The following is a 24,373-nucleotide window of genomic DNA, read 5'->3' on the forward strand; positions in this document are numbered from 1 at the left end:
GCTGTACACTTGCACAGTTATTTACATGCAACAGTCATAGAATCATAGAATTGTAGAGTTGGAAGGGATCCAAGGGTCATCTAGTCCAACCCCCTGCAATGCAAGAATCTCAGCTCAAGCATCCATGACAGATGGCCATCCAACCTCTGCTTTAAAACCTCCAAGGAAAGGAGAGTCCACAAGCTCCCAAGGGAGACTATTCCACTGTTGAACAACTCCTACTGTCAGCTTTTCCTGTATGTTATTGGAATCTCCTTTCCTGTAACTTGAGGTCATTGGTATGAATCCAACCCCAAGAACAGGAGAAAACAAGTTTGAGATATTTGAAGATGGCTGTCATATCTCCTCTCAGTCTCCTCTTTTCCAGGCTAAACATACCCAACTCCTTCAAGCATTACATTCTTCAGGTGTACATAACAGCTGAATTTATAAACTGTACACCCTTTCACACAAAAAATAACAACAGTTGTACATTGGTAGCAACAGCTTTTACCTGTGTTCAGTGTAACTTTTGAACAAGCCTTATATGACATACCTCTTGGTATTTTAAAGAATGCTGTCATATCATCCCTCAGGTACCCTTCTCAGAATGAATATGTTAACTCTTTGATTTGTTGTTTCCTTTATCCTAGTGGTCTGATAAGCCATGTGCTCCACATCTGCTTCAGAGGGACAGTTACTATGTCTATTCGCAGCAGGAATTGAAAGAGAAACTCTATCAAGAAATCATTGTTTTCTTTGACAAAGGCAAGGTGAGTCTGTCACAGCAGGATGAGGCAGACAATTTCCAGGACAGTTTTCTAACTGGCCTCATGGTAGTGGTGGGTGTGGCTCAAGAAGTGCAGAATGATGGATGTGACTCTCACCTTTATGTGACTCGCCTCTTGTGTGCAAACCACACAAAGCCAGATAGATAGATGTGCACACATATATCATCATCATTTTTAATTTGTATGCTCCTAGGGCTGGAGGGTGGGGCAAGGCAGTGGAATAAGGCCTCTTCACCGAGGCAAGCAAGAGTAATTTTTACACTTCCATGACACATTCAAGCCAAGCAAAAAGTCCTCTTCAATAGAGTGTGAAGCAGACCAGTGAGGGGTGTGGCCCGGACAGTGGCATAGCATGGGGGAGGGGAGCTGGGAGGACAGTTGTGCCAGGCGTAAAATTCTGGGAAGGCACAGCCAGGCACCCCAGGCCCCCTTCTCCTTGTGGCCAGCTCAGGGATGCCCATGCACTTCCCACCCCTAGGCCAGCCAAGAGGCAGGGTTGGGCCAGCTCGCCCTTGTGCACTGCACAATGTGCCAGACCCGTGGGGAGGGAAGATGATAAAGAGGAACCACCACTGCTGTGCTCTCTTTCCCTCTTGCTCAAATGGCAGCATTCCAGTGGTGACAGCAACTCCACATCCACAGTGGGGCTTTCCTTCTCTCCGTCCTGTCCTGTCCCCCACCAATGAGTGCTGTACCCTTCTCAAACCGAGGGGCTGGGCGGGCAGACAGGCTGAGGCAGCTGACTTGAAAGCTTTGCAGGGCTCTTTGGCTTGCATCCCTGAGAGGGGTGGGGAGGAAAGGGGTGGGGGAGGCGGCTGGGCCTGAAGGGAAAAGGGGAAGAGAAGGGAGACAGAGAGGGAGAAAGAGCAAGCTTGGGTCCTGAGGATGAGCAGGGCTGGAGGCTGCCCTGACGTTAGTTCCCTCAGTCCATCCGGGACACCTGTGTACATGCTTCCTTATTTCCTTGGTGCCAGATCTGTGTCACAGCACGCCCCCCCCCGGCAGCTTGCTGCCACCCAGTTTCCGCGAGCATCACTCCCATCAGTTCATTCTACATTCTACTGTTTACCCATTGGGCTGTGGCTCCAAGCCCCAGCACCAACCATCTGAGCCACTATGGCTGCCGTTTCCAGAAGGAGAACGAGAGAAGGGAAGCAGGTTGGAGGGAAGGGGGAAGAGAAAGAGAAGAGAGGGAGAAGGAAAAGCAGATTGTGGGGCAAGGGAGAGATACAGAGCTATGGCACCACTCCTTGCTAGCTCCCTCCGCCACCACTTGGTCACCACCCACCTGCCTGCCTCTGCTCCAAGCCAACTGCTCTCCTCACTCCCCCAGCATGCGCCCCAGTAGTGCTTGGCCATGGTTTACTGGGCTCAATACTTGCCTTGCCATGGGCACTGGCAACCCACACTACACCCCAGGCCTGGGAGAGTCATGAGACCCAGATACAGGGACCTGGGGATCCACATATGACCTGAGGCTTCCCATCACTATTCTAGCCAAGCTATGTCTTCAGATCCTTAACTAAAATTGGAACAAACCACAGTTTCCAAAACTCTGGTTTGCTCCAAAGTGAAAGCAGAGGTTTTATCTCTCCTCGTCTTGTATGGAAAGCAGCAGGAGGGAGTGGTTTAGGTGCTTGTCTGAACCAAGCCTTAAGTATTTTCTAATCCTCACCTTTTAATTCCAACTACAACATAGCATGTAGCATTAATTTCTTAGCTGCTACTGGATTTATAAGAGCAATTTAATGAGAATTGTTGCTCATCTATGTGGTGGACTGTTTCACCAGTTCTGACTATTTAAAAATTGTGTAAGATCCACTTTGAGGCTTATATCCAATGGTAGTCATACTCAGAGTAGATCCATTGCAATTAATTGACATGGCAAACTTGCATCTGTTAATTTCTGAGTAGAATTTAGCTGGGAGCTGGTTGCTCCTGCTCCTTTTGCATACTCTTATCACTGGGAAATCCAAAGCATATAATTTGCCTTCTTCTGGCTTGCTAATCATGAACCTCTCCTTCCATGCAGAGTATTTAGCTGCTGGATATGACTAGTGGGAAATGCAAGTTAACTTACTTAAGTGCGAGAAGGTGTGTGTGTGTTATGGTTTTAGTTCTTATTAGCATCCTTGGCATCTGTTAGAAGCCTAACTTCTCAGAATTAAGTTTGGTCCATTGGGTATCATCTGTGCTAATAAATCTTTCTTCTCATTTTTTTTTTTTAAATATTTCCTGAAGATGTGGGAGAAAGCAATCCAGCTAAGCAAGGAACTTGCTGACATGTATGAGAACAAAGTTTTCGATTATGAGGGCCTTGGCAATCTCTTGGTAAGATGGCTGGGTTTTTGTCCTCTGCTGGGTTGGGAGGATTGCTGTGGGCTATTTTTTTGGGGGGGGTGGAGATCTGGGAGAGTTCTTGTACTCCTGACTGAGTACAACAGCTGCAGATTAAGGGCACAGGAAGCTTCAGTGTACTTGAGGCCTAGAGAGAGAGAGAGAGAGCACTAAAATGCTTGTGCGCGCACACATTTCATTCTTTAGCATGGGGATGGCAAACCTTTTTGAGACTCAGCTACGTTCCCTTCTGGGCAAGCTTCTGAGGGCCGCACAGTAGCAAGAGGCATTTGGGTACATTCCAGCCAAAGGAAGATACTAAAGAAGGGTGTGAAACACATCTGGAAAGAGGATGAGACCTCTAAAGGGGTGTGGCCTGGGGAAAGTCCAAAGGACCAGACAAAGAGTATTGGAGAGCCAAATTTGTACCCTGGACCAGAGGTTTCTCACCCCTGCTGTGAATATTGTGCATTTTGGCAACTGGCATTTTGAGAATTAGTCCTATTTGCTTAACCTGTTTTGATGGGTTTGGGTTTTTGTGTTTTTTAATCCCATAAATTTATAAGAAAGAGCAGAAGAACATGCATCATATATCTCTTAATCACTAAAAGTTGGGTGAATGAATGAAATGCCTTACCCTAGCACCTCAAAGTTGTTAAACTAGGTGCCAGGCAGACAACCCAGTGGAGAGTATTTCAAAGTTGGGATACCATTAACTTTACCTTGGTTCCCACCCTCCTAAATGTTCATGCCAGTAGCCCCTGTGATTATGCTAAGACAGCTTCATAGAGGAGCAGGTGATCTTTCCAGCTTTGTGGGCTGTAGCTTTTTAAACTTGAAATGTGGTTGAACACTTTTCCTTGATCGGGTTACTTTTTTTGTATAACAGCGCCCACCCACCCTTCTTCTTTTTAATACACAGAAAAAACGGGCCACATTCTACGAGAACATCATGAAGGCAATGAGACCCCAACCAGAGTATTTTGCTGTTGGGTATTTTGGCCATGGATTCCCCTCGTTTCTGCGGGTAAGAATGATATGGGGGTCTCAATGATGGGCCCATAATAACCCTTTAAAATATGTCAGATATCTGAATTGCTGACTGCAAACTAGATTACAGTGAGCAGAGCAGACTTAACCCTCAGGTTCACTGGCTGGAAGGAGTTGAAATTGAGGGGGTGCATCTCCCTGACAGAGAAGAACGTCACCAGTGGAATGGCATGTCCACAACAAAGGCTTCTGCTATGCCTGCAGATATATCTGCAAATGTAGATCTACTACTGGTGGCTTTTTGATACCCTTAGCTGGTGGAGGGACCCTGAAAAGGAGCGTTCCAGTGGTGATGTAGAGATGGGGGCTGGATCCAAGGTCTCTTCTTTTAAATTGGAGCAACTGAAATAGACCATGCTCTATGAAATCAGAATCAATAAGTCCTTTAAATCTGGACCTTCCGCAGTATTGACAGGCCGTGGACTTGCTTATGTTTGTGTCCATTTTGCTGGCTTGCCAGGTATGTTCTGTTCTCAATTTAGGGCCATGGGAGTTTGTCCAGACTAGCAACTTTAATAGCACTGCTGTATTTCCTGTCTGATCCTTGTCACAGAACAAGATCTTCATCTACCGTGGCAAGGAATATGAAAGGAGGGAAGACTTCAACCTGAAATTACTGACCCAGTTTCCAAATGCTGAGAAGCTGAGCAGCACTGCTCCACCCACAGAAGAGATCAAAACGTCTCTTAAGCAGTGTATCTTTTGTGGGGAGTCTGGTTAGAGACTAAGCTGGACAATATAAAGCAGTGGGTAGGGATAGGAGTTAGGTAGGAGTCTTAGGCTAGGTACACATTAGCAGCTGAAAATGCAGCAATCATTTTTACACACCCTTGCTGTCTTGGGCTGCAAGAGGTTCTCCACCCCTGACATGGATATTAAGCTAGGGCATGAATTGGATATCTGACCTCTACGCTCTCTGCAAACATTTCCTCGTATTTATTTTCCTTAACGCACACCACACAGATGTCCAGTGCTTCATAGTGAAACCTGTAATGAACCTCCCACCAAACTACAAGGACAAGCCTGTTCCAGAGCAGATTCTAAAGTAACCACTTTTTCCTGACTAATCAACCCTTTCTGCACATCTAGAAACAAGTACTATTACTGGGCTTCAGTCATGGGTTGGCTTGCCTGTACTTTGGATTTCTTTTTGAAGTACAGCAACAGCTCAATACTTACTGTTGTGTCTGTTTTAGAAGACCCGTGCCATATTGTGATGCTGTCTAAAGCTCCAGTTTGCACCAACCTCTCTCCATTCCTCTTCTTACCTGTGGAGCTATATGCCTCCATTCCCCCAATCCTGGTTCAAATGCACCACTGCTTTAGGGCTAATCCTGACCTGCTCTGGTGCTATCACAGGAAACACCCTGATCTTAGTGAGCATAAGGTGAAACTTTGGAGCATATGGCACAGCTAAGAGTGTCCCAGCAGGAGTATATAAGGTTCCTGGAGGTAACCTGGTGCCAAGTTGTTGCCATTAACTGTTTTTATTTTATGCTGTAAACTGTCTTGAGTCCCTGTCACAGAAAAAGGCTGGATATAAATAAACAGAATAATAATGTAGAAATAAATTGTTGCAATTATGAAAATAAATAATAGTGTCAGACCTCCTGATTTTGGATGGTGACTGGAAATGCTTCTTGTGGTTTGATTTGAGCTGATCTGCTTGTTTACTGCTTTAGCTTCTATAGATCCAATGAAGTGCAACAATTCAGACACTCCCGGCCATTCAGAAAAGGAGAAAAAGATCCTGAGAATGAATTTGCAGTAAGTCCTTCATCCTTTGGAGCAATCTTTGAGGTTCTACTTCTCTCTCTGGGTTTTGTTACCTTGCAGTTCTCATACACACTTCCACTTGCCCCACTGCTTTCCCTGGGAAAACCCACTGTTTACTGCTGAATCAGAACAAACGTCTGTCAGTTTTTCTGAGGAAAACTCTGGGTTTTCTCAGGGGAAGTGGTGGGGCAAATGGAAAAGAAGTTTGGACTCATGGTTTCTAGGCATGGGGCAAGCGAAAGTGTGGAGCATGGGGCTGATAATGCTAAGGTTGCAGGTTCAGCCCCCATGTGATTCAGCATTGCATTGCAGGGGGTGGAACTAGATGATCCTCACAGTCCCTTCCAACTCTAAAATTTTGTGATTCTGTGGCAGACCATGCTGAGTCCATCTAGCTCAGTGTTGTCTTCGCCAGGGGTGGCCAGCTGCAGCCCTGGTTTGCCTGTGGCTCCCAGCTTAATGGCTTCTTCCAAAGCCCTATGCAAGTGATCAACTAAAGACCTCTGGCAAAAGCCACCTGTCCCTTCCCCAGCAGTTTGCTGGATGGGGAGAGAGGGAAAGAGAAGAATAAGGATAGCACAGAGAGGAGGGAAGGAAAGGGATAGCTGGACCCACCGCTCGCCGTACTCACAGCCAGCATACAGCCCCCAACAGAATAAAGGTTGTCCACCCCAGGTCCACAGTGCTTACAAATGACTCTCCAAGGGTACAGTCAGAAGTCGTTTCCAGACCCACCTAGAGATGCCAGGGATTGAGCCTAGAGTGCTTTGAATGCAAACTGCACGTTCTACCCCTGAGCTACATTCCTTTCCAAAAAACCCAGCTAGAAGTTGTAACTGCCTCCACTTTGATTTTCGCTTTTTTCCAGACTATGTGGATCGAGAGGACCACCTACACAACTGCCTATTCCTTCCCAGGAATCCTCAAGTGGTTTGAAGTCAAACAGGTTGCAGTGGTGAGCTTTGGAGAGGATGCATGTTAATTTTTTCCCTCACTGCATTTTTATCCTTCCTCTTCATGGGGTTCAGGGTAGCACACATGATTTCTCCCCACCATCGTCCTCTTTGTGACAATTAAGTGAAGTGGGTAAGGATGGAAAGCTTAATGATTGGCCCAGGCTCTTAGTTTCCCAGGCACCAAGTCCAGCACTAAGCCATTGTGCCATCCTGGCACTCAAGATCTGAATAGACAGTTGACACATCCGGCAAGGGAAGATTTCATCCTTCTTCATCCGAGAGCCAAACTATTTACACAGTTGGCAATTGCAGTCAAATTTTTTGAAAGTGAACTGTAGGCACAGAAAGGGGTGAGTGAGTTGGATCTGAATGGGAACCCTGGCATAGAGATTTAGATGGCTTAAATCTTTTGCCCCACTCCCACTGTGGTCTTGGTCTAGATCAGCCCCCCTGTCATTTGTTCCTGCTGTTTATGTCATTGTCCTCAGCAACTTAGGCAGCTGCCCTGAAAATTACAAGGAACTCCCCTCTCCCTGGCTGTATGTTTAATTAATCTCCCCTATCAGGGGCCAGGCCACCCATGAGGCAAAGTGAGGTGACTGCCTAAGGAGCAGGATCCCCAGGGGCAGCAGATCCCAGTGTCTTTCTTCCCCTTCTTTGATGGGGAGGAGGAGTGCCATTTTAGGGTCCACCTCAGGTACCAAAATGTCTTGGGTCAGCCCTGTCTTGTGTGTATGCATAAAGTTTATCATGGTCATGATGGATCAATTGTTCCATCCTACTCAATAAGTGAGGGAAATCAGGTGGAGCCACATCAGATTTCTAATACATTTTGCAGGACCTTTGTTCAACTTTTGTACCTAGGATTTCATAGGATTAGTGGTCCTCAAAATCAAAGCCATATCTTGCAGAATGCAGCAAAAAGCTCTGCACTAGGAGCAAAACCTCCTGTGCACTGCTCTTCAAAGTAGTTTTCCCCTCATTTTTAGTAATGCAACAAGTCTGTGAGGTAGGCTCTGATAAAGAGAAGAGAATTGCAGAAAGAGAGCATGCCTGCCCCTAGATCACCCTGTGGGCTTCCTGTCTAAGAAGGGACTTTAATTCACATCTCCATAATCTGGCATTCTGGCTACCACTCTGAGTGAGGGAACAGGGCTGGGAAAGGTGTCAACCCTGTGTCCCACCCTTCCACCGCATTTAAGAACCAGTGCATGCATATCCTCCTGAGATGATACAGTCCGTAAGCTGAAACTATGCTGCCTAAGTTTCACATTATTAGGTGTTTCCTCTCCTGATATTGAAACCTTTTGTGACAAGTGTGAAACAAAACAAAAACCCCATGCCAAAGACTGGGCTTGAAAATACTGCCGTCTTGTGATAATTTTTGCAGTTTTTACTTTGGGATGATTTCCCGTATGGATCACTGTATCATGTCAAAGAGGTGTCCATAGTGTCCAGTTATGGTCCATAGTGTGGACAACACCACTCGGGAAAAAGTCATGGCGTATTATATGGATCTGGAAAGTTGGGCACACATTGACCTGCACTGAAGAGTTCATTTTAGATGTGGCCTTAACTCTCCTGTATTTGCATTTCTCAGGAGGAAATAAGTCCCTTGGAGAATGCCATTGAAACGATGGAGCTGACAAATGAGAAAATCAGCAACTGTGTTCAACAGCATGCCTGGGACCGCACCCTGCCTGTTCACCCTCTCTCTATGCTCTTGAATGGCATTGTTGATCCGGCCGTCATGGGTGGATACACCAATTATGAAAAGGTCAGCTGTCGCTGCAGAGTAGAGATTAGTGTGAAGTGCATTTTGCATTTAAAAGCCAACATACCTAGCTTGCAGTTTCTGAAACATTGCACAAACTGAAGCACAGCTATCCTTCAAAATATGCACTTTCCCAAAATTTGCAGTACAGTTAATGTCTACAAAAGCACATTAATCCAGAGGGATTTGCTTTGCAGAAATGTGCAGCAGGGAAGATTGCATACAAATATGCAAGAAGAAATTCGCATTAAAATGCTGGTGCATTTTCATAAAGACTTTCATTTGACTAGTAAAGAGGTGTGAAAATGTGGGGAACTGAGTTTAAGATTTTAAAAAATGAGAAGGTGAGAGAAACCAAACTTGACCACTCCTTGCAGCAGGAATGGGTGAATCTGTCCATGTTGCTGTCTGATTGAAAGAAGAAAAACAGAGAGAAGAAATAGTATTTTTGTTCTATGCACACTTATTGTGGGTAACAACAACAATGTTGCAGTATAGAATGTTGTTGTTCAGAATTCTAGCTGCTGCATTCAATTCTCCCCACATTTTGCAATGCCACCCCCCCAAAAAACCCCCCGCACATCTAACAAACAATATTATGTGGCTACTAAGCATCTTTAGTCCTCTTTGGGTTGTTTGTCTTCTGCTCCCCTTTAAGAGTGCTTTCCTAAAGCTTTTTGTGTGTGTGTTTCTGCACACCTTTGGATTACTTCACCTTTTGCCCTCTGGCTATATAAGTAATGGTACTTACAACCTGAACATCTGAAAATTGAGGGAATGATTAGATTAATACAGAAAAGATAAAAAGCAATTTAACTTGAAAGGGACTATGGTGTAACTACAAGGGGTGAGATTTGCACTTTGGAGAGCAAAAGAGCTCATGTACTTTAGTATAAAAATAACTTAGTGGGTTATAAGTATAGAGTATTGTAGGTTTTTCTGAATATTTTGGCAAGAACTAAAAATAATGGAAGCTAGAAAGGTGTAGAGATTAGTCATGGGTAGGATGGTGAATAAATTTAATTCAGTTAGAATTCAAATGCAAACTTACCTAATTTGCACTTTCCTGTTCTCTCTTATATTATAACTGCCTTTGACTTGCACTTTTTCAGTTTTTGCAATGCAGATCTCGAGGCAATGAGTACAAAAATGCATATACTAGGGTAAAGTGTGCACTTTTTCTGTTCTCATCCTGAGGTAAAGTTCTTAATCCAAGTAGTACTTCCGGGTTAGTGGAGTCTGTAACCCAAAGTGTTTGTCACCCAAGGTACCACTGTAGGGATCAAAAGTAGCAGTGATGATGCTCCATAGATTGTGAAAGTCCATAGTCCCCAATGAGAGCTATAGCTATTTCTAGTTACAATGTGCTGGAGTCAGTACAGCTCAATATAGATGTCCTCGGATATGAATGCTGCAAGACACAGTCTTCAGATGCTTAAAATGGGATTAAAATCCATTTTCAACCAAGGAGTATTTTGAGCTGGCTCTACTCTATTTTAGGCGTGGAAGTGAGATTTGCAGAAGTGGAAAAGCCGTTAAGGCTTTGAAATGCTGTGGCCACATCTGGAAGTTGTCAGGGTGTTTGCTCACAGTTTCCTATTCTCGGCTCGCTCTGTGGAGGGAGTGCGGTTTTTGTGGGCTGCCATAATCATCATAATCTAAACCCTTTGTTTAATGTTGGGGACAAGGAATCAACCTTTGGAGCAGATCACCCTCCTTGCTCATCATTAAACGATAGCAAAAAGCCAGTTTTTTCATCACATGCATGTCTAAAGATGGATTGTTCATTGTCGTGCCCCCAATTTGGGTTTATAGTCAGTGGAATCTTGCAGGCTTTACCCTTGACAACATTGCCCCAAAACATTATATTTTACTGTTCTATCTAGGAGAAAATAGCAAATTTTCCCCGTATCTGAGAGGACTCCAAGGGGTACATTTGGAGTAAGAGCTAAGCTGCTGCTTCTTGCTGTGGGACCCTGGTATCTCTGTGAGAAATCACTTTAGATCTTCCTGGACTTTGTTCTAGATTAGCTTGCAATAACCCTGTATCAAGAGGGTTGGAAAAAGCAGGGAAATACTGATGGATGGAGCAATAGAAGGCACTAGTAGAAGTAGTTTCAATCCTTTTGCTAATGCAAATTCATGTGGATCCCTGTTACCACACTTCCTCTGGACACATTTCTCTAAGCATGTCTGCAGACTGCCTCTCTGTGTTCAAGCTCTGTGCTCAAGCAATAAGCCCTTCCCTAGTGGAGGGGGGAAAGCCTCAGATCAAATGCAAAATCTTGATAGATGCAAACAAGAGGGGGTTGAGCTCCCAGACCTGAAAATGTACTATGAGGCAGTTTGCTTGTGTTGGATGAAAGATTGGGTGGACCTGAAAAACGTAAATACTCTGGACTTAGAAGGATTTGATATGGTGTATGGATGGCTTGCTTACCTATATTATAACTAAACTAAATAATTCCACAACCACGTGATAAGAAAGAACCTATACAGCATTTGGGCAAGATATGAAGACCACATAGAAAGGAAGACCCCCCTGGTGGATATCCCCCATTGGGGCAGTGGCAGTTAAAAAAAATTAAACATGAATAAGAACGGGTACATACAAGGACCTCCTTGAGCTTAGAGAAGGCACTGTAGAACTACCGTATTTTTTGCTGTATAAGACTCACTTTTTCCCTCCTAAAAAGTAAGGGGAAATGTGTGTGCGTCTTATGGAGCGAATGCAGCCTGTGCAGCTATCCCAGAAGCCAGAACAGCAAGAGGGATTTCTGCTTTCACTGCGCAGTGCAGTGATCCCTCTTGCTGTTCTGGCTTCTGAGATTCAGAATATTTTTTTTCTTGTTTTCCTCCTCCAAAAACTAGGTGCGTCTTGTGGTCTGGTGTGTCTTATAAAGCGAAAAATACGGTAATTAAAGAAAAGGTATAAAACTGGATCTCAGATTGGTTTCAATATTTTCAATTAAATGAGGTTTTCAGAAAAGATAAAGAAAAATGAAAAATGGAATGAGGATCAGAATCGGTGGAAACGAAATTGGGAAGCAAAAAATAATAATATCCAAACTTTATACAATTTTACTAGAATGGGAAACCAAAAACGAAATTGTCAAGGCCGTAATGAGACACTGGGCTATAGACATTGGACACAACATTGAAATTTCAGTTTGGGAGACAAAAATATGGAACAAAAATATCAGCTTTTTGGCTTGCTATTTGATAAAGGAAAATATACAAAAAATGCTTTACAGGTGGTATTTGATGCCCAGTATACTTGTATTGCAAACGTTTGGAGGTTGAGAGAACTTTCATACATATGTGGTCGCACTGCAAACATGCCCCAAGATACTGGGAGATGGTCTATGATGAGCTCAAAAGAAATGATGAGCTCCAAAAACTAATGCTTTTCTGTTAGTGATAACTGGGGATGAGATCCCTGTGAAGGCATGCAACTTACCGTATTTTTCGGCCCATAGGGCACACCGGCCCGTAGGGTGCACCAAGTCTTTGGGGGGGGGGGATAAACAAAAAAAAAATTATTTTCCCCCCAGGCACGGGGCGGGGGAAGCCCGAGCTTCCCCCGACCCCAGCCCCCAGAACAGGCAGCTGTGGGAGAGCTGCGCAAAGCCTGAAGCCTGGGGGGCGCTGAGCTCAGCACACCCCCAGGCTTCGAGGTGCAGGCAGCTCTCCACAAGCCGTGGGAGAGCTGTGCGAAGTTGCACAGCTCTCCCACAGCTTGCAGATAGCTTCCTGAAGCCTGGAGAGCAAGAGGGGTCGGTGCGCCTGAATTCGCCCCATAGGACGCACACACATTTCCCCTTCATTTTTGGAGGGGGAAAAGTGTGTCCTATAGGGCGAAAAATACGGTATTTCTTTAAGCAGCATCCTCTTTCCAGGCCCCAGTGGGGTGGGGTGAGGAGGCAGCTCTCTCTGGGGCAGGGGGAAGGGTGCTGCCCAGAGGACTCCCAATGAGAGGGGAGAGGAGAGGAGGCTGAGGGAACACTGCACAGGGAGGGTGTGCTAAGAGGTATGGGGCTGCCCACTCTCCAAGCAAGGGGTGACATAACCGGGCTTCTGAGGCTTGGAGCATATTTCCCCACAGGGTTGCTGCAGAAAGAATGTAGCTGGTCAATGGAGCCATGGACTCAAAAAGGTTGAAAGCCTGTTGCCTTAAACCAAGGAAAAAAGATTAAGATTCACATCTCAACTGTTCTTTGTTTTTCTCCCTTCAGGCCTTTTTCACAGAGAAATATATTCAAGAACACCCTGAAGATCAAGATAAGATTGAACTGCTCAAGCAACTGATTGCTTTACAGGTACCTGCTGGGAAGCAGTTAGGGAGCTGCTTTATAGCAAGTCATGGACATTGGTCCTTCTAGCTCAGTATTGTCTATGTATTGGGTGGAGTCTCTTAGCCCAAGGGCTGCATAATTCCCTAGGCCTAATTTTATGCAGTCCTAAACAGCGCTGTGGGTTAAACCACATAGCCTAGGACTTGCTGATCAGAAGGTCGGCGGTTTGAATCCACACGACAGGCTGAGCTCCCATTGCTCGGTCCCTGCTCCTGCCCACTTAGCAGTTCAAAAGCATGTCAAAGTGCAAGTAGATAAATAGGTACCATTCCGGCGGGAAGGTCAACGGCGTTTCCGGGCGCTGCTCTGGTTCTCCAGAAGTGGCTTAGTCATGCTGGCCACATGGCCCGGAAGCTGTCTGTGGACAAACGCTGGCTCCCTTGGCCACTAAAGCGAGATGAGCGGCGCAACCCCAGAGTCGGTCACGACTGGACCTAATGGTCAGGGGTCCCTTTACCCTTTTAAGCAAAATTTGGTTCTCCTACATACTTGTTATCTGGGCCTTCATGGAATCTCTTCCTCCTCTGCTTTGCGCAAGTGTGTGCATGTAAGATAAAAAGAAGGGATGTGGGGGCACAAAGAGAGGGAAAGCTCCGCAGTCCTCCCTGGAGATCAGTGGCCCTTTATAAGAAAAAGGTTCTTCACCCCAGGTCAGGACTGACTGGTAGGGGTTCTCCAAAGTTTCAGACAGTGTCAGAGTAGACAATACTGGGCTAGAAATGCTAATGGGCTGGCTCGGTATGGGCTGAGAAATGAGAGTGGCCTTCCTGACATCAAAATGTGGGCATCCAATGTGTTTGGTTCCCTCTTTCAGATGCCTTTGCTGGCTGAAGGGATTCGGATTCATGGGAAGAAGCTGACAGAACAGCTGAAGCCTCTTCATGACAGACTGACCTCCTGCTTCAAGGAGCTGAGGGAGAAAGTGGAGAAGCTCTATGGTGTGATAACTCTGGTAACTGTTGCATCCTGTTTTATTAAGGCAACCTTTAAACCTGTCTGCCTGGAAAGCAGTCACAATCCCAGTGCCTAGCTACCAGTTTATGTTTAATTTAGTTATAGAAAAGTGCAGCTGAAAGGCCTTCAGCCAGATAGCTCAGGAGGGATGTGCAAATAAGCTGGACAGTGGTATCTCAGGTTAAGAACTTAATTCGTTCCGGAGGTCTGTTCTTAACCTGAAGCACTGCTTTAGCCAATGGAGCCTCCTGCTGCTGCTGCTGCGCCGCCGCCGCCGATTTCTGTTCTCATCCTGAAGCAAAGTTCTTAACCTGAGGTACTATTTCTGGGTTAGCGGAGTCTGTAACCTGAAGCGTCTGTAACCTGAGGTACCACTGTTATTCCAAACAGGATTATTTTATTTCTTTATTATTTTTATTAACTATTTATTTTTAGAAAATTTGCACCCCATTCTCTAGCTCAGTGTTTCCCAACCTTGGGGCTCCAGCTGTTTTTGAACTACAACTCCCATAATCCCTAGCTAGCAGGACCAGTGATTAGGGGTGATGGAAACTGTAGTCCGAAAACAGCTGGAGATTCAAGGTTGGGAAACACTGCTCTAGCCAGAAAAGGCTTGCAGGGCTGGTAACACACAACCAGTCAAAATAAGACAACCCCATGCCTGCAGGCTTTCTGTCTAAAAGACATGAAACACAAGGGGAAAGGGCCAGAGAGGGAAAAGGAAAAAACCAAACTCAGACATCAATGTTGAAAAGTCAAATAGTTGTTCTTATAATAACCAGCTGGAATGAAAATAGTTCAGGGACAGGAAGTGCTTGATTGAGCTGGTCTTTCAGTCATGCTGGTGGAAGGGCCCTGCTTCTCATCTCTCCCCCTGAGGCAGCCTAAGGAATAGCTGTGACCAAATGACAGTCAAGGAATAGGAGGCCCCATGGACCTTTCAAGCAGAGCTGCTTACCATGTTTATAGTCCACCCTTCCTCCTACAGGAGCACAGGGCAGCTAAGGCTCAAGGCGCTTGCACAGAGTCTTGCAGAAAGTCGATGGTTTTCCCACAAGAGCATTCCAGAGTCGGCCTGAGCAGGTCTTGCCTGGCAAGCAAGGCAGAATGTTTAAAAGCTCTTTTCATACCAGTTAGCCCCAAGTGGAGTCAGCACAAAAAGAGCAATTAAGTTCTCTCCTGTGCTTAGGACTTGACTTGCTATTCCAACAGAGGTGGATTTAGGGCACTGAGCCAGGAGGACACCTTCCTCCCTCCTTTCCAAAGCCCAGTTAGCACTTTTCCTCTTTATATTCCAACCACAGCCTTCTTCGCTGACCGAGAGAAAGCAGAGCAGGTCTGGGTCAGTGGTTTTGCCCTACATCATGTCCTCCACTTTGAGGAGGCTCTCGGTTACCTCTGTGACTTCCTCTGTGGGATCAACATCCTCTACCTCATCAGACAGTACTTCCTCCAGACCAGGATCAGATGGGTGAGTGAACTGGTAGAAAATCAATCCAATCTAGTATTTATTAGGGTCAATAGATAAAATACAAAATTAACAGCTTCAGAATTGTAATTTTTTATTAATCACCAGCTTGGAATAAACAATTGTGAGATATTTACTCACCTATTTAGTAATATATTTATTATTATCCTCAAGGAAGAAACTCTAAAAGGTCTCTAAGATGACCAGGAAACCACCTCATAAGAGGATAAAATAAGTGTTCGCCGATCTTTTGACAGAAGAACACTTGAGATGCTGTTTAGTACACTAAATCAGGGTTCACCAACAAGTTTAGGCTCATGGGCAAATTTGGATTTTCTAGGACTACCATGGGTACCACCTCTCTGGTCACTTCTTTCACCCCTTCCCCAGGATCAGCCCCCCGAGAGACAGGAATATAGTGTGCGCACACACAATTCGCTTTCCCAAGGGATCTTCATTAAAGTAGGATTCAACAGAATTAGAGCATTGAAAAGCAAAGGAAAAGGAAGCAGGGAAGATCTACACCCTTCCAAACTTTGTCTGTCAGTTCTATATTTTAAGAGGGAGAAATAGAGAAATATTAATTATTATTTATTATTTATACCCCGCCCATCTGGCTGAGTTTCTCTAGCCACCTTGGGCAGCTTCCAACAAAAAGTTAAAAATACAATAAAACAACAAATATTAAAAACTTCCCTAAACAGGGCTGCCTTCCTCTCGCCACCTCGTGACAAAGAGTGCATTGAATTGGCGGGGAGTCAGATAGTTGATGGGCACCAGGGGAAGACCTCAAGGGTCCCATTAAACTCATGGGCACCACATTAGCAACTTTTGCTGTAAGTGGTTGCAAGGACAGCCTCTGTCCTTGAAAGGAACTTTGGCAAATCTGCCATCTAGGCTGTAGGAGGGCAAAACTACCAGTGCTTCATGTCTCCAGGGGACAGTTGTGATGTTTTCTCAGGCTGACAAGAGGAGATGGGATAATCTGTGCTTGTTTTTCCTATATGGGCTACAGATCTATTCTTGAACCACTGGTGGAAAGGAGGAATTTGACATCCTCTAGGATGGAGGAGCTCCCGGCCAAGGATGATGGTGAGAACCGGACTAATAAATTCAGGCGGAAGGACTGGAGCCTCAGCAAATCTCAGGTCATTGCAGAGAAGGAGCCAGAGGCTGAGCTGACTTCCAACATGGTAAATAAATGAGTGATAATTATGATGAAATTCCCCCTGGGAGCTTCTGTCATTTTCTGTTAGCTGTGCATGCTGCTTATGTCATGGTTAAAAACCGGGAGAGGCTCAGATTGTGGAAGATTTGATGATCACATTAAGGAAGGCTTTCCATTTGGTTACATTGTGTTGGCCACTCTGAGCACACGGCTGCAAATTACATTACCATGATCTCTGCTCAGATACCACTCTTAAGTATCAGGCAGCGCCATTACAATTTCAGCAGTCTTAACTCAGGCTCAGTTCTCACTAACATTGCACTATACCACGTTAGCCTGCAGATGGGAAATTTGCATGCTTGAATGTTCTTCCATACAAAAGCACAGTAATAAAAATCTCTGCACACAGAACTCTGGTACATCAGGGAGATGGACAAGTTAGCATCCTTCTCTCTGATGTGCAAATCCCAACCAGAATCCAGCTCTCCGGCTGTAGCTTTTGGGTGTCCCAGGAAGTGCCCAAAAGGCAGGTGGAAATGAATCACACCTCTGCCTTTCCAGCTTCTGAGATTAAGATGAAATTTCACATCTTCCATATGGGAAGCTGCACAAGTGGTACCCACTTAGAGGTATATAGTTTTGCCCATTTATGTGTAACCCATGGAAAACACCCACTCCTTACTTCCTGCAGCATGCAGAGCTGCTCTCTGTCATATCACCGAGTTAAAAGAAAAACCATGTAAACTTTTTTAAAAGTCATACTCTGTAACTTTGCCTTTACTCCATGTTTAACAGCATGGGATGCTGAAAAGTGTCACTCTGAGCCAGAACCTCTCCAGTGTTGTCTGCACTTTGGGGGGGGGGTGTATTTATAGTGGGGAACCCTGCTGGATTGCAAGTCATTTGCCCAGTGTAAGCTTGGAACCCTGAGCACTCAGACTGTCAACTCACAGGAAGAACCTGTTGGTTGGCAGGCTGCCATGCTGAAGACCTCTTCCCAAATGCATTAATAGTGTTGTGGAGGCATGGGGCGTAGCAGTGAACATTTCCTGCCTCTCACGAGGTTGATCGCATGTACTGAACTCCCAGGCAAGACTTCTGTGGATACAATCACTAACTGGATGATCATGGAAACCTAATTTGCACCACAGGTATTTGCACTGGATCTTCAGTCATCCGGACAGCAAATAGAGATAGACTGAATTTCTCAGTTGTGGTTTCTCTGTGTTTCTCCCCTTTGGTGCAGTCCAAGGATGGAGGACCTGTGGCCCTTCCAGATGATGCCAGACTACAACTCTCATCATCCCTGATCATTAGTCAAGCTGGCTGGGGCCTCTGGGAGTTGGAGTCCAAAAACATCTATAGGACCATAGCTCCATTGTTCCTAGTTCCTCAGTTGCCTGGCTTTGAATGTTCTGAAGACCTGTTACTGTCTACTGTGAATATACTGTAGGATGGCAGGTGGGCAACTTCAGGTGTGGGGGCATTTCTGTCTGGCCCTTAGGACTCTCCCCAGATCACCCCCACTCCTTCACCAGGCCTGTCTGTGTCCCACTCAAGTGCATTTGCCTGATGGGAATGTGTCCTTGAACTATGATAGTCCTTCTTGCTTACTTGGGTAGAGGATGGAAAGAGGTGGGTATAGAAACCTCTCACTTCAATATGTCTAGACCAGTGTTTCTCAAACTTGTCATTCATGACCATTGGTTCTCCTAGCTAGGAATGATGGGAGTTGTTGTCCAACAAAAACTGGAGGCCCACATTTGAGAAACACTGGTGTAGACTGTAGTCTACCCTACAAATGTAAAAATTTAAATAAGTTGCCACACCAACTTTTAGACACTGAACCTCACCCACCAATGACACATTGCCCAGAGGGAATGTGGACTTTGGGCTAAAAAGGTTTCCCCATCCCTGATTAATAGGCTGCAAATCCTTAGCCTATTGAAGATATATTGCCCCTCAGTAGCCCGTTTTGGTGCACTGAGCCTTCCTAGACCATTGCAAAGCCTTCCTGACAGGGAGTAGCTAACATCATGATGCCCATAGTGTCGCCACCAGCACCTTCAACAATTTTTGTTTGTTTGCTTGTTTGGTCTGTTTCCGCCACTGCAGAATGCATCAGGAAAAGCACCAAGGCCAAAGAGTCTCCAGCTGGGGGAGAGCAGATTGTCGCTACTTCAGGGCTCATCACTGCAGCAGGCCACACCTCTCAGCCCACTGCCAACTACTCCCAAAACGCCAAGAACCCAAAGTACGTTGTGCAGATCACATCTGTGTTTTATTTTGCAGAGTGTTGGTAAAATGAGTTTTCCCCCTCAAGGGGTTTACACATTTCTTCTCTTTGTACCAGAGATGGGGAACCTGTGGCCCCCGAGATGTTGGACTCCATCTCCCATCAGCTCCAGCCAGCATGGCCAGTAGTCCAAGATTATAGGAGTTGTAGTCCAGCCACACATGGAGGGCCACATGTCCCCCATCCCTGTCTGCAGGCCAAGTTGCTCAACACTGGGAACCACTTTGGCATGGTTTCACCATCACAAATTCAAACATGTTTATCTAGCCACAGAAACTGCTTCCTCCCTCACCAGCAAACCTAGGTCTTCCAAAGCTAAATAGAAGAGGGACCACCCAGCCCTTCCTAATCCCATGGTTCTTAAAATGAACCATAAACTCAAAAGGCCAGCCCAGACTTGATTCAATTTACCCTCTGCTGCAAATACTGAGACGATGTTCATAATTTCTTTCTGAAGTTTGGATGACATTCTCATTCCATCACTAGGCATTAGAGTTCAGGAAACTGTGAGGGATGAAGTCCAATGAGAAAGGAACCCCCACTGGACATTTCTGGTGTCATTCTGGATTTCCTTTACCATTGTCCCAGGTGTGCATTTTTCACATGCGCTTAAATTCATTTGACGAGCACAGACAAAACTTCTGAGACATTTAGGGCTGGGGAATTGCAAGTGGGATTCCAAATTGACACATCTGTCTAGAATCACCTGCTAAAGTGTGTGTGTGTGTGTGTGTGTAAAAGCACAAGGCAGTTTCCTGTCTTTTGCCCACTGCCTTTTTTTAAACCCGTCTGCCTTTTTCTTTTCTCTGTCTCTAGGCTTTCCTTCTTTGCAGGCAGATGGATTAGCGACTCTTAACTTGCAGAGCACTCCACCCCCACCTCCACCCAAATGCAACAGCAGCTCAAGGAACTCCGCAGAGGTAAGGAAATGGAAAGTGACATATTTTGGATTGAGTTATGTGATATAGTGGCAGCAGTGCAAATTTCCCCAGGGGCTTCTTAGGGTGGTACTGCATGAAAAGGTGTCTTTGGCTAGGCCATTGGCTCATTTCCTGGAACCACCAGAGTGGCTGGAAATATTCTACTCAGAAAGGGGATGGTAGTATACAGTTCTCTCTTTTTCTTATTTGCCTAGGGAATATCTGCTCTCATCGGGCACTGAATGTTGCAAAGATGTGGGGTTGCTGCTGAAAATTGCAGCCCTGGGTTGAGTCTCTCCCCCACCCCCACCCCGCCAGTTTAGTCCAGGATTCTGTTCTCACTATGGCCAGCCAGATTCCTCTGGGAAATCCACCAGCAAGGGTACCCGTGCAGTACCCCTCCTCTTCTGCTCTTCTTCATCCAGTGTTAGACATCCAGTGAAGCTGAATGTTGGAAGATTCAGGACAGGCCAAAGGAAGTACTTCTTTGCACAGTGCAGTCCAGCTATAGAATTCGCTCCCTTAAGAAGTAGTGATAGCCACCCCCTTGGGCAGCTGTAAAAGTGGATTGGGCGAATTAGTGAAGGACATGTTCTCCCTCTGGCCTCAGAGGCAGTATGTCTCAGGATACCAGTTGCTGGGAATCATAAGTCAGGAGAGAGCTGTTTGCAGGCAGCACATATGGGCATCCAGCTGGCCCCTGGGAGAAGAGGATGCTGGACAGAGGGGCCTGTGGTCTAACCCAGCAGGGCTCTTACATTCCACAGCAACTAGTATCCAGAGTCAAACTGCCTCTGATCCTGGAGGTAATATATAGCTTTCATGACTAGTAACCATTGATAGCCTTATCCCCCTTGCATGCCAACAAACAGTGTGGTGGGAGATGCAACCTAACAATATCTGAAGCAGCACAAGTTCCTGAGATAGTAGGTAATGAGGAAGAACCTCGACCTGAGACCCTGGAAAGCTGCTGCCGGTCGGTGCAGACAATAGTCATTTACCTGAACCCTCAAACGATCAAATGGGGAGGGTAATGAACATAAGCTCCAGCTCCCAATGCTCCCTGGTGCACTAGCTGCTCCTGAAACCCTTGTGCACAATAAACATCAAAGTCTGGAAAGAGTTTTAAAGCACATGTAATTGAACATGCTTGGAACCTCTCCCTGTGACTGGAAACCTTGATGAGCCAGGGTTCCTGTTTGAGGGGAGCTTTCTAAGTGTGTTGGATTGAACATGCTTCAAAACTCTTTTTGAAACTCAGCTTGCGTGAAGAACTGAAGAGCAGTTGGGGGTGGGACATGTGTCCACAGTTTAACGCTTTGTGTGTTTGGGCAAATATCTTAGCATAGCTCAAGTTGGAACAGGAAGCTGGAACAGGAAGCCCTTGGTATTCTTTCCTGCCATAGCAGCCAGCTCCTAGAGGCTCTGAGGTACCTTAGGTCCCCCCCCCCATAAAATATTTGATGGGGTGGGCCCCCCAAAAAGTTAATGGCCATTGCCATTCAAGTGGTATAGGTGCACTCTGACATGTGATTGATTATGTGGGGGCAGGGCTTATCTGCCCCCCCATTTTTTATTCAAGTTGGCCCCCCTTCTTCCTTCCTAGAAGGATCCAGTGGCCAGACTGGGTGGATGGAGTCAGTCCCAAAGGCTGCTGGCTGCAGTTCAATGATTTCACCACATGGGGCAGCTGCATGCAAATCCAGAAGTTCCTGACATCCAGCAGGGTCCTATTAACCTTGGGAAGCAATACAGAGAATGGGTTTGCTTGTTGTTTACTTGCCAATCTGTGTGTGTGTTTGTGTGGTTACAGGTCGCTCCACCTTTGCCCAACAGGCGGGAAGTCAGGCCTCCCCCTCCTCCTCCAAAAGCAAGGAAATCCAGTGTCATTTCTTCAGATCCAGGACTGCAATGAAAACTCCAGGCCAGACCCCCCCACCCCACCCTTGAATGAAATGTCTGCTGTCTTGTTTCATGTATATGTTTTTCTTCTCTTTCCGGACAAACAGCTGCACCCTCTTCAGCCATACAAAATTAAGCCGTTTAATGCCAGTGATTTGCTCTTTGATTCCCAAGCTTCTGATTTTCCCAATGGCACATCAAGGCTCCAAGCATTAACATGCTGGCCTACAGCCTGCTCCTGAGCTTTGACAGGTTCAGCCGGCCAATGATCTGTCTGTTTCAACCCTCTTCTCCTGATGCCTGTAAGGCAGCAGCTGTGCTAAAGCTGTTTTCCTTTGTGGAGTTCTGCACTTTATTGGTGATTGTTGGTCTTTAAACAGATTATAAGAAGATCCCTGCAGTATCAGGCCAAAGCATCCTGTTCTCACAGTGGCCAACCAGTTGCCTGTGGGAAACCCACAGCCAGGGCCTGAGTGCAACAGCATCTTCTCCCCACCCACTGAGATTTCCTGCAACCTGTTTTAAGAATCCTGCTGCCTCCAGCAGTGGAGGATAGAACACAGCCGCTTATAGCCTTCTCTTTCGTGACTTTGTCTAATCCTCTTTAAAGCAAGAGGGAAGCACTGTAGCGTGGAAGGCGTCCTTTGACGTCCATCAAGGCTGCAATGGATTCTCATGAGGAGTTCATCTGCACCCAGGCAAGGACAATGCTGGAACAGACAGGTGTACCCACAGAGCAAGCTGCAGTCTTCCACACAAGCTCCACAAGTTCAAGTGACCTTTCCTAGATGCTTTACTTGGTCAAGTACATGGATATTATTCAGAAGATTCTTGTCGATGAAGAGAGGGCATCATCCCCATGAGACCCATTTTGTTCCACTGTGTACAGTTCTGGTATAGAGCAGAAATTCTCAGTATTTCTTTCTCTCAGGACTTTGCCAGTGCTGTCATTCATACTGTCAGTTCCTCGTTTTGTCTTAACTTATCCAGTTTTTGCACACAAACAGGGTTAAGTACACTACTACAACTTCTTTTCTTACTTTTACCGAAATTGTTGGTGTACATTTTTTGGTTCCTCTGTCGAATAGCTTGTTGCCTTTAAGACTGGCTTGAAGATGTAATTATCCTTGAGAATTCAGAGGACAGATTGTGGACAGTGGTGCTTCCTGGTCTCCCAAAGCAAGATTTGTAAATGAAGACCTGTTAGCAATTGAATTCTTTGCTAAGCTGCAAATGTATGTATAGCCACATGTCTAGGCCTGTAATGTATTTACACTCATGGGTTTTTTGTTTTGACTTTGTAAAATAATGCTTCTGTGTTTCCTTGTTTTGTACCAGAGGCTCATCGCCTAACCCGAGAGAGAGAGAAAGAGAGAGAGAGAGACTCAGATATATTCCAGAACTAATCCAAATTGTTGGATTAGTCATATTCAGTCATATTCAGACTTTCCGTTCCCCCAGGCAACTAGAATTACAAGAGGGTGAGTTGAGTAGGTGCTGGCTAACACCACTTCTCTCTTTCACATCCTGTGCTGGAGGGTGACCATTCATGACAAGCAAGATCCTAAATTAAACAGGATATAGCAGGTTCTCCACTGAAGGCTCTTCCAATACGTGGAGGTTGATTGATTGATTGATTGATTGATTGATTGAGTTTATCTGCATGCTCCATTTCCACAGTGAGCTTTGCCCAAAGTGGCTTGCAATAAACGTTCAGGAACAAAGCATTGGGTTGAAGGAGAGAAGTCTGTTTACAAAACCTCAATAAATTAAAATAGGGCAAAAAACATAAATTTAGCAAACACAGAATAAATTCAATATTACAAAAGAAATAATGTTGATGTAAACAAGTAAGTACAGAGCAAAAAGAAAATTAACAATAAAGTCCTACCTGCTTATGCAGGTCTTCTTTCATTCCAAGGAGCCTCAGCAAAATCAGTTTGGAGGGAAGAGGTCCTCTCACCTGGCTAGATGGCTTGCAGCTTGTTGCTCCTTGTCTTCTCCAGGGGAGAGAACCAAAGGGAAGTTCTGAAGACGGCAGTGAGGATAAGTCCTCTTCCCGCTGCTGGCGCAGGTCTCCTTGCACTGACTGGGGTGAGCGTGGGGCAGGTTGGAGGGGGAAGGGTCAGTCATCAGCCCCCTTCTCTTCTCCCTTGTGCAGTTCTAATTGTGTGAAGTAATTGAAAGTCCAAATAAAGTTTTAATGTTCGTCCACTTTAGCTTTAAGGGTGAAAATGGTCATTTTCTATTTTATGTGCATTTGGGCAGCCTTAATCTGATCTCCTAATCGTTTGGTTGCATTGATCTCTGTGTAGTTCCCACTTCTAGGAATATGACATAAGGCTTTCTCAGATGGTCAAGCCCAAGATTGCCCTTTGCCCTTCAAAGCAGAGATTGTATAAAATAATTAAGGGAAGAGTAAGAATTCAAAATGTCTGTGATAGAAGACCACAGATGCGTGCCCTTCATTGATCAGGGGGCACATCCATGTAATTAACAAATTGGAACTGTCAGATGTCACTCCAGACACTAAAAGCTTGATGATTGGTTCTGGATCCAAATTGGGAAGGAGTGGCGTGTGCTTGTGTGCTTACAGCATCAGTTTTCATTCCTAAGTTTTGTCTTGTGTGTTCAAGAAACCAGAAGC

General features: G+C 45.5%; 1 protein-coding gene across 2 annotated transcripts in view; it reads left to right on the top strand.

Moving 5' to 3' along the window:
- The window catches only part of DOCK5 (dedicator of cytokinesis 5), a 133,720-nt gene extending 109,780 nt beyond the window's left edge, over nucleotides 1–23,940 (top strand). Inside the window, exons 38-52 of one of the 2 annotated variants that reach the window (XM_081890800.1) lie at nucleotides 633–752; nucleotides 3,012–3,101; nucleotides 4,030–4,134; nucleotides 4,711–4,852; nucleotides 5,121–5,202; nucleotides 5,840–5,924; nucleotides 6,802–6,888; nucleotides 8,490–8,666; nucleotides 12,899–12,982; nucleotides 13,833–13,970; nucleotides 15,277–15,443; nucleotides 16,456–16,633; nucleotides 18,724–18,862; nucleotides 19,721–19,824; nucleotides 21,638–23,940. In XM_081890800.1, coding sequence (XP_081746926.1) covers nucleotides 633–752; nucleotides 3,012–3,101; nucleotides 4,030–4,134; nucleotides 4,711–4,852; nucleotides 5,121–5,202; nucleotides 5,840–5,924; nucleotides 6,802–6,888; nucleotides 8,490–8,666; nucleotides 12,899–12,982; nucleotides 13,833–13,970; nucleotides 15,277–15,443; nucleotides 16,456–16,633; nucleotides 18,724–18,862; nucleotides 19,721–19,824; nucleotides 21,638–21,739 — 1,800 coding nt within the window. In that variant the 3' untranslated portion in view covers nucleotides 21,740–23,940. Of the gene's footprint in view, nucleotides 1–632; nucleotides 753–3,011; nucleotides 3,102–4,029; nucleotides 4,135–4,710; nucleotides 4,853–5,120; nucleotides 5,203–5,839; nucleotides 5,925–6,801; nucleotides 6,889–8,489; nucleotides 8,667–12,898; nucleotides 12,983–13,832; nucleotides 13,971–15,276; nucleotides 15,444–16,455; nucleotides 16,634–18,723; nucleotides 18,863–18,986; nucleotides 19,170–19,720; nucleotides 19,825–21,637 lie in introns of those variants that run through there. The other variant, XM_081890801.1, reaches the window with a different exon arrangement.
- Nucleotides 23,941–24,373: the final 433 nt, after the last annotated feature.

Source organism: Podarcis melisellensis, assembly GCF_964234715.1.
Source record: "Podarcis melisellensis genome assembly, chromosome: 15".
NCBI classification, from domain to species: domain Eukaryota; kingdom Metazoa; phylum Chordata; class Lepidosauria; order Squamata; family Lacertidae; genus Podarcis; species Podarcis melisellensis.